The sequence below is a fragment of the Mus pahari genome, chromosome 6 (assembly GCF_900095145.1).
Source record: "Mus pahari chromosome 6, PAHARI_EIJ_v1.1, whole genome shotgun sequence".
Taxonomy (NCBI): Eukaryota; Metazoa; Chordata; class Mammalia; order Rodentia; family Muridae; genus Mus; species Mus pahari.
The window spans coordinates 68,221,612-68,231,721 of record NC_034595.1 but is presented as its reverse complement, the minus strand read 5'-3'; the positions used below and the strand labels follow the sequence as shown (position 1 = coordinate 68,231,721).

The 10,110-nt window shown below is 45.0% G+C and overlaps 1 protein-coding gene across 1 annotated transcript in view; it reads right to left on the bottom strand.

Annotated features, from left to right (window-relative positions):
- The window catches only part of Eif2b3 (eukaryotic translation initiation factor 2B subunit gamma), a 72,102-nt gene that overhangs the window by 6,045 nt on the left and 55,947 nt on the right, over positions 1–10,110 (bottom strand). Inside the window, exon 9 of the mRNA XM_021201200.2 lies at positions 9,145–9,293. Within this exon, the coding sequence (XP_021056859.1) occupies positions 9,145–9,293 (149 nt within the window). The remainder of the gene's footprint in view (positions 1–9,144; positions 9,294–10,110) is intronic.

The following is a 10,110-nucleotide window of genomic DNA, read 5'->3' as shown; positions in this document are numbered from 1 at the left end:
CCACATGGTGGCTCACAACCATCCTTATCAAGATCTGACGCCCTCTTCTGGAGTGTCTGAAGACAACCACACTGTACTTACATATAATAAATAAATAAATCTTTAAAAAAAAAAAACAACAAAAAAAAAACAAGAACATCTTTTGTCTTGGCCTTCTCCAGTATTTTTTAGTAGGTCCAGGATGAGAAACTTATGTATTTAATTAGAGAAAATCTTTCTAGGTAATTCTCTGAATACCATTTTTATCTGATGCAGTAAAAATCGCACCCACAGTTTACAGATAAAATATCAGATTTAGAGAATTTAGACCACTTATTCCAAAACATCTAACAGGTAAATAACGTATTTAAATCCAGTTTTGTCTTATACTAGAATCCACATTGTGTTTTGTTGTTTCTAAGACAGGGCTTCTGGCTGTCCTGGAACTGACTCTGTAGACCAGGCTGGCCTTGAACACGAGGATCCTCATGCCTATGTCGCCAGGGTACTGGGATTAAAGGTGTGGACCATTATGCCCAATGTTATCAAGATTACTAAAGTTACCTTATTCATAAATTCATATGCGGTTGAACTTTCAAGGACTATGGCTCACACCCATAAGGATTTGCTGATGCCACAGGCAAGATGTTGGGGAGGACTCTGTTACAGAATTGCCAGTCTCTGGTACAACCCAGAAGCCTAGAGGTGCAGCGCATCCACGTAAGATGACTGGATTTTGACGTGGTATTAGAATTCAGAGCCGTCTACAGACAAATCCCTGTGAGCATGGAAAGCACGTTCTGTGCACGCAGACGCTTCACTGCAGACCAGGGTAAAACAGGGAACAGGCTATCTATGCCATCTCCACCCTAGGGAAGGTTAAAGCTTATTCCTCTAGAAGGCTGAAGTATCTCTGTGGGTGGTATGATTGGGACAAGTATTAGTTTGCTTTTTGGCAGTCTCAGGGTACATTCTGTGGGTGTTCCACAAGGTACAATCCAGAACTTTGCAACTTGCTCAAATTGCAAAGCGTTACAGTCAGCAGTTTCTTGGGGAAAATCCCCTACAGAGGGTAATAAGGAAGGAACAGAATGCCTTATATACATGGTTCCAGAGACAGAACAGGTTTCCAATTAGCTAAAGCAACATCTTACGTCTGAAGGTAGTAGCTTCCTACCAGTTGTTAAGATCCTAAAAGCATGCTCTAGAGCCAGGCAAAAGGTAGAAAGCTGTGTGCAGAGAACAGCCAGTGAGCAGTCAGCTAGCCAGTGGGCAGACAAGAAACATCCAGGGAAGCTGGGCAGTGGTGACACATGCCTTTAATCCCAGCACTTGGGAGGTAGAGGCAGGCAGATTTCTGAGCTCGAGGCCAGCCTGGTCTACAGAGTGAGTTCCAGGACAGCCAGAGCTATACAGAGAAACCCTGTCTCGGAAAACCAAAAAAAAAAAAAAAAAAAAAAAAGAAAGAAGCACCCAGGAGACAAGAAGCTATGAATGAGGATCCCTGGAAAGAAGCTGTGTCTGCGAAGGTTGACTGATGATGACTTCAGTGATGTGGAAAGGTTGGAATGTTGTAGGTCCAGAGTCTAATTACGAGTTATTTGGGGCTATCTTTAGTTCTTGCCCACCACCATGTTGAACCTAGCATCCTGTGACTAACAGATAAAAACCTGTGGAATGCGTTAACTTAGGAAGCCGGAGTTTCCAGTGAGGACAGAGGGTGCTGTGAGGCAGAGCACCGTTCTCTGGGTCTTGCTGTGACCTGCCTACCCAACGCAGCCCACTAACACATCACAACAGTGTTTTGATTCATGCCTTTCTTTGTTCTGTTACTAAAGAAAGTTCACAAAATTGAAACCTTATTGGAACGTGTTTATTTGGGGAGACCCGTGACCACTCATATTTGGCTCTAGAATAAACCACATCTTATTCCTTTGAGGTGGGAGCTGTTTCTTTTGTTGACAAAGACATAATTAAAGACTGCTAACTGGCTCGACTGGAATCTGCTACTACTACTACTACCTGGCCTGACTGGAATCTGGCAGTGGAGGGAACTTCACTGTTAGAAGTAGCTGGGATGACTGAGGTCATATTTCCACAGCAACCCAGGACCTGTTTTTCCTTTTGTCTAGCAGTTCTAACTAGGGTCTTCAGGAGCTGCCTTTATTGATTACCTTATTTAGTTTATGTGTACGGTGCTGTGAGGTACATTGAATGATCAGTGTGGAGACTGTAGATATGGCTGGGAGAAGCAGGCTGATTGACTGGAAGCCTGTGGCTTCTGCTCAGCAGCTCTATGTAGACTTCTGGTGAACACCAGGCATGAAGCCTGTTTGTGACCATTTGTCTCACTCTTCCTCACTTTTATTGCAGTTATGAAAAATTGCCTTTAATCCTAGCAAAGGCAGACAGATCTTTGCAAGGTCAAAGTCAGCTAAGACTACATAATAAAACTGTCTCAAAACAAAAACTAAAACCCATCCAAAAGAAGAAAAAAAAAAAAAAAAAAGCCAAAAAACCAACCACCTAACCAACCAAACAAAAAAGCCCAACAAACCCCAAACCCCAAACCACCAAGGGCTGGGGTGTGACCCAGGGCAGAGTGCGAGCTTTGGGCTCTGTTCTAGTACCACAATACACACATTATATATATTCATAAATGTTTGCTGGTCTATGTTCCAGGGCCTAATGGCTTCCTTCCTTCCTTCCTTCCTTCTCCCTCTTCTTCCTTCCTTCCTTCCTTCCTTCCTTCCTTCCTTCCTTCCTTTTTGGGTTTTTTGAGACAGGGTTTCTCTGTGTAGCCCTGGCTGTCCTCGAACTCAGAACTCCGCCTGCCTCTGACTCCTGAGTACTGGAATTAGAGGCGTGTGCCACCACGCTCGGCTTCTTTCTTTCTTTCTTTCTTTCTTTCTTTCTTTCTTTCTTTCTTTCTTTCTTTCTTCCTTCTTTCTTTTCTTTTTTTTCCTTTTCTCTCCTTCCCTCCCTCTTTCCCTCTCCCTTCCCTTCCCTCCCTCCGTCCTTGAACTCACCCTGTATCCCAGGCTGGCTTTATACTTGAGGCAATCCTCTTGCCTCTACCCTCTGAATGGTGACATTTACAGATGTGAACTACCACCACCGGCCTACAAATGGCACACATAAGCTCTACCACTGAACTGTAGCTTCAGCCCAGAAATCGGAGATTTGATCACAAGTACATGTATTTACCCGCTCATGCTACAGGTGGTAGAGAGGTAGGACTGTATCAACCTCTCTTAAGTTGTCAGTTCTCAGAAAGAACTGTCCTTTTCCCACTGACTACCTATGAAGGAGGAAAGGTAAGTTCCTATAATCCTAGGAAGAACCGCATGGGCACCAGATCCAGTTTCTGTCTCTTAGAATTAGCTACACGTGTGTGTGTGTGTGTGTGTGTGTGTGTGTGTGTGTGTGTGTGTGTGTGCGCGCGCGCGCGCGCGCGCGCTTTAGGTCATTCTAGGGAGGAAAAGAAGACATACTTGTGTGTACACATGTGTATACACAGTGTATATATATCTGTGTGTATATGTGCGTGCACTCCTGAGCACATACTTCTGGAGGCCAGTGGTTTACTTCACGTGTCTTCTTCAATTATTCCCTACCTAATTATTATACATTTATTTATTGAGCGTGTGTGTGTGTGCCATAGGGGGTGTGTACAGGCTCTCTGATTTTACCATGTTGTTTCGGGGATCAAACTCAGGTCGCCAAGCCTGGCAGCAAGCACCTCTACCTGCTGAGCCATCTTACTAGCTAGCTCTTCATCTTAGGAGACAGGCTCTCTATTTGAACCTGGAACTTACTGACTCTGTCAAACTAGTCAGTCAGCAAGTCCCAGGGATTCCTCCTGTCTCCATCTCCCCAGCTGGAATTTTAGGTGTGCTCTGCCTTGACTAGCCTTTTCACTCTAAAGATGAATCTTGTTTTTATTTATGTGTATGTGTGTGTGACTGCACATACGTGAGGAGGTTCCTGATGAGGCCAGAGGAGGATGTCATAGTCCCTGCAACTGGTGTTACAAGTGGGCGGGCTGTTTGACATGGATCCTGGGTATGAGGCAGGAGATTCAGTCTGCATAGTGTCTTGGATTTGATCCCTGACATCACATAAACCAGGCTAGCATAGGCATATCCCACTTTTTTTCCCCCCTTATAGCCGTCCCTGGCTATCCTGGAACTCACTTCAAGTTCCAATTGCATCTGACTCCCAAGTGCTGGGATTACAAGTGTGTGCCATTTCATTAACAGTGGCTTTTCTCTTCCCCCAGATTGAACCGAGGCTGTCACACATACTGGGGATAGTGTACCACTGAGCTTCTCGCCCAGCACTGCAATGGTTTTGAAAGAGCCAAACAAGCATAGGCTCCCAAGGTATAGACACAGGCAGGTTGTGCATCACACACTTAATTTTAAGAAAGTTCACAGCCGGACGTGGTGGCACATGCCTTTAATCCCAGCACTCGGGAGGCAGAGGCAGGCGGATTTCTGAATTTGAGGCCAGCCTGGTCTACAAAGTGAGTTCCAGGACAGCCAGAGCTACACAGAGAAACCCTGTCTCAAAAAAGAAGGTTCACTTTAAAGTGAACATGGTATCTTATACCTGCCATTCCAGAACTTGGGAGATGAAGGTAGGGGAATCAGAAGTTTGAGGCCATCTATAGGTAGCTACAAAATGAAATATAGGTCAGCTTGAGCTATATAGGGAAACTGTCTATAGACAACCAACCAATCAATGCAATATTAAAGAGTTTGGAATGACCTGAAAAAGGGGACTGGAAGCTGGGCCTGGCAGTACAAACTAGTCATTCCAGCTGTGTGGGTGGCTTAAGAAGGAAGAGCTTTATAAAAGATCAAATTTAAGGCCTGTTTGGGCTGCAGAGCCAGTCAAGACCAGCTCAGGCAGCTTAGCCAGACTGTCTTAATATAAAAAGAGAAGAGAAAACAAGGGGCTGGAGAGATGACTCAGAGGTTAAGAGCTTATACTACTATTATAGATGGCCTCAGTTAGGTTTCCAACATCCAATCTGGACAGTTCACAATCACCTGTAACTCCAGCTCCGGGGATCAGACACTCTACTGGACTCAGAGGTCACCTTTGCTATACACATCATTAAACAGCAGCAACAAAACAGGTTAGAGATGGCTCAGCAACTAAATGCATACGCTGCTCTTCCAGGTCAGCCTGGGTTACATGAGACCAGGTTCCAAAACAAAAACACATACAAACAAAATAAAGTTGCTGAGAATTGAACTCAGGACCTCTGGAAGAGCAGCCAGTGGTCTTAATTGGCTGAGCCATCTCTCCACGCCAGACAATGAGGCTTCGACTAGATTTTTAAAACAACTATTACATATTTATTTATTAGTGTGTGTGTGTATGTATGCATATATGTATGTTTGTATTCCATCCACCCACCCACTCATCCATCATTTATTGTGTGTGTGTATGCCTATGTGCCATTTCTCCAGTCCCCTTTACCTCCCGCCTCTAATGTATTTGTGTGTACATTTATGTGCATGAGTGTGGGCATGTTTGCATAGATGTTGAGGACAGCATGGATGTCAGTCCTTGTCATCTATCTTCTAGACAGGGTCTTCTGTGGTTCTTTGCTGGGGTCAACCTGGCTGGCCTTATGAATTTCTAAGGATTGTGGTCTCTGCATTGACTCTTGCTGAAGGAGCACAGACAGACATGGTCTATCACATCTTCCTTACATGAGTTCTGAGGACTTGAACCTAGGTCCGCAAGCTTGCACAGCTAGTATCGACCTACTCTACCATCTCGCTAGACCCTAATGAGACGTTTGACTCCTGAACATTAGCTGTCATAGAAAGCAGCAGAAAATGAGAAAGAGCGGGGCGTGGTGGAGCACGCCTTTAATCCCAGCACTCTGGAGGCAGAGGCAGGTGGATTTCTGAGTTTGAGGCCAGCCTGGTCTACAAAGTGAGTTCCAGGACAGCCAGGGCTACACAGAGAAACCCTATCTGGAAAAAAAAAGAAAAAAAGAAAATGGGAAAGATAGGCAGGACCTTTCTCAGGACAGTCTTGCCTACACCTTTCCCAGGTGGTCCCACAGCATTTCTCTGGCCCTGAGGACCTTGGGCAGGTATCCAACCCACTGCTCACAAGGTTTCTGCAGCCCATAACTGCTGCCAGAAACAAGTGCACCATGAATACGAGAAAGTTCCCTTTAAACAGACTTATGCACCACTTAGACATTCAGTCCAGACATAATAACAAAAAGACAATCAAAATTCACACGTCTGCATTTTAATTATCATTTTCAAGCTTATCATAAATAATTAAAACTAAGTGACCCCCAAATAATGGGGAAAGGTTCATATGGGATACAAGATATCCGATCTTATTTCCAGATGCTAATTTGCAGGATTGGGTAATCTCTAATGTAATGGCCTTCCTTCCAGGTCATTAGTCCTGTGTGGTCCAGTTATAGTTGTTTTTTTTTTTTTTTTTTTTTTTTGAGACAGGACCTCCCTTTTAGCTCTGAACTCAATAATTCTTCTGCCTCAGCCTGCGAAGGAAGTGTATGTATGTGTGCCTTATTTATTTATTTATTTATTTATTTAGACAGGGACTTACTATGTAATGTAACCTTAGCTGGCCTCAAATCCAGAGAGTCACCAGCCTCACTGTCATATGGGTGCTAGGATTCAAACTGGGGTCCTCTGGAAGAGTAGCCAGTGTTCCTAAGTGCCAGGCAATCTTGCCAGTTTTCCCTCTATTCTAATGCAGGCTCCGGAGAACAGACTTGGGTCCTCCTGCTCAGAAGTTCCGCTTTACTAAGATTTCAAGCCCAGTTAGTCACTCTGTGTGAACTGGGAACAGACGGTTTTCTCCAGTGTCTTGTTATGAGTAGGGTATGGTAGTACAGGACTATTGGGGCAGTTGAAGGATTGCTGAACCCAGGACTTCAAGGCCAGCTGGTCCCATTTCACAAACATTCAACTGAACTCCCTCCACAAATTCAGCCCAATGGAAGTTATATCATTCCCCCCCCCTCAACCTTTTGATCTTACCAGGTTGACTTCTAAATATGGATCCTCTTGTCTCTGTCTCTTGAATGCTGAGAATCTGCTACTATACTGAGCCAGCCCAGTTATTTAAAAATATTAAAAAAAATTGTTTTGGCAGTTGGATACCTTAATCCCAGCACTAGGGAGGCAGGGGCAGGTGGCTCTTTTGAGTCTGAGGCCATCCAGACTTACAAAGGGAATTCCAGGATAGTCAAGGCTACACAGAGAAACTCTGCCTTTGCTGAGCATGGCACACACCATTGACCCTAGAAGAGGAAAAGCAGGTGACCTCTGTGAGTTCAGGGCCAGCACAGTGTAGTGGTGAGTTTTAGGCCAGCCAGGGCTACACACCAAGTCTCTTATGCTTCCTTTTTCTTCTTCTTGGAGACAGGGTCTTCCTACATAGACCTGGCTGTCCTGGAATTCACTGTGTAGATCAGGCTGCTCTCTAACTCAGAGACTCTCCTGCCAAGTACTGGGATTAAAGGTGTAGGACAATATGCTTGGCTTTATTTTATTTTATTTTATTTTATTTTGAGACAAGGTCTTGCTGTGTATCTTATGTTGACCTTAAACTTATCATATAACCCATGTTAGTCTTAAATTTGACATCCTCTTCCCTCTGGCTCCTGAAGTCCTGGGTACAAGAGTGCCTACTATGCTACTGAGGAACCATGCTTTTATTGGTTTTAAATCCACTTTCAGCAAACATTTCTTTTGTTGTTTTGAGGCAGAGTCTCATGCATTCCTGGCTGGCCTTGAAACCCTGTGTAGCTGAAGATGATCTTGAATTCCTGATCCTCTGTTTACTCAATTTTTGTGGTGCCAGAATTAAAACCAAGGTCTTGCACATATATGCTAGAGAATAGCACTCAATTAGTATATCCCTCATCCTGGACTTTGTACTTTTACTTTCAATGTTGTTTTTTTTTTTGGATTTTTTTTCGAGACAGGGTTTCTTGTGTAGTCCTGGCTGTCCTGGAACTCACTCTGTAGACCAGGCTGGCCTCGAACTCAGAAATCTGTCTGCCTCTGCCTCCCAGGTGCTGGGATTAAAGGCATGCGCCACTACGCCCGGCTAATTTCAAGTTTTATTTTTTATATACGTGATGTTTGTGTGTATGCATATGTGTGTATGTGTGCCTGCGGAGACAGAGAGGGGCACTTGAGCCTCTGAAGCTGGAGTTATGGGCAATTGTGAACTGCTAGATGACTGGGAACCACACTTGGGTCCTCTGTAAGGGCTAAAAGTATTCTCGACCACAGGGCCATCTCTCCAGGCCCCAGCTTTGGATTTTAAATGGAGTTGGAAGCCGTAAAGATTATGGGGCTGCTCTGTTCTATGACGCTCAGCCGTATTCCCTTGAAACAAGGTGTCTACTGAACCTGAAGAGCTGTTTCACAGCTTGCTCAGGATCTATCAGTCTCCCCATTCCAATGCTGCAGTTAAAGGCACGTGTTCCCACGCCTGGCTTTTGTGTGTATTGAGGATTCAAACTCAGGTCCTCATGCCTGTGTAGTAAGTGTTCTTACCTATGGAGTCATCTCCTAAGCCCCAGCTGTGTAGTTTTGAATGTGAACTTTGTAGATGACAATGGCATATCATGATGTCAAAAGGTGGGCATGCCTGAGAGTACTCAGCCGGGGATGGTACTGTGTACATACCATCGCAGCACTCAGGGTCTGAAGCAGAATGCTTATGGGTAGGAGGTCAGACTCGGCTACATAGCACGCTCTAGGCCAGCCTGGGTTAAAGCCAAAATGTACAGAGAAGCTTGCCCTCAAAGCACCGTATGTCCACTCCTCCTCTGCCTCTGCCTCAAGGCAGCTCTGGGACATTCACAGGGGAAAATGACACTTAGGCATTGCCACAATGTCACTGCAGCACTGGGAAGGGCTCACTACTGTTGGACCCCAAGGAAGAGTTCTCAGCAGTTTCTCACAAGAGCACTGTGTTCTGGTGTGGGAGGGTAGAAGTGATATTCTGAGCTTTTTCCTTCCCTTCCCTTCCCTTCCTTCCTGTCCTCAAAGCTAACCCTTCTGGGCTGGGTAGGACTGACAAAGCTCCTAGGGCTAACCAGAAGCCTTGCTCAAAAAGGCACAGAGGGAGACATACCCTTCTTCCACGGTGACAGAGTTCATGAGGAGGCATTTGGTAATAGATGCTCTGTCTCGTATGACACAGGATGAGCCAATGACAGAGCGCTTAATAGATGACTTCTCTCCAACTTGTGTATCTGGCCCAATGAGGCTATCAGCTCCAACCTGCAGAAGGCAAACAGAAACCTTGTCCATCCATCTCAACCAACTAGAAATCAACCCCCATCCTTTGAGCTGGTATCTAACAGAATCTTCCCATAGAAATAACTTAGGGTAGGTGATTAACAGTATTTCTCAAGACCCAGTGGATCAAACAGCTTTCCTAATACCAGCTCCAACAAACACTGAAGTGTGAGCCCTCCTCTGACCAAAAAAAAAAAAAAAAAAAATCACACAAATCAATATATGTGTACACTCACATTTTATATACTTAGCCCAGGTTGGCCTCCAAATTATCCTCCTGCCTTGGTCTCTGAGTGGCTGGTTACATGTTTAAGCGAGGCATGGTGGCACACACCTTTAACCTCAGCACTCGGGAGGCAGAGGCAGGCTGATCTCATTGAGTTGGAAGCCAACCTGGTTTAGTAGTTACTTCCAGGACCCAGAGCTACATTGTGAGACTCTGGCTCAAACCAACCAACCAACCAACCAACCAGACAAACACAAGTTATACTGTCACGACGCCCTTTAGATGCACTCTCCTGAGCAGAGCATTCAAACTGGAAAGTAATGAGAGGAGCGGAGTGAAAGCCCCTGTTCTCAGCCCAGCACCACATGGGCTCCTGGTTGTAGGGTCATTACTTGCCCTGGAAATCTTTGCCTCTTTTTACTGAGACAGGTTTTACTATGTAGCCCAGGCTAGCTTGGAACTTGCAATCCTCCTGTCTCAGGTCCTGCTGCTCCAATTGTAGGCATGTAATGCCAAGCTGGGCCTCAGGGAGTCTCTTCCTCTTCTTCCTCCTTTTTTTTTTTTTTTTTTTTT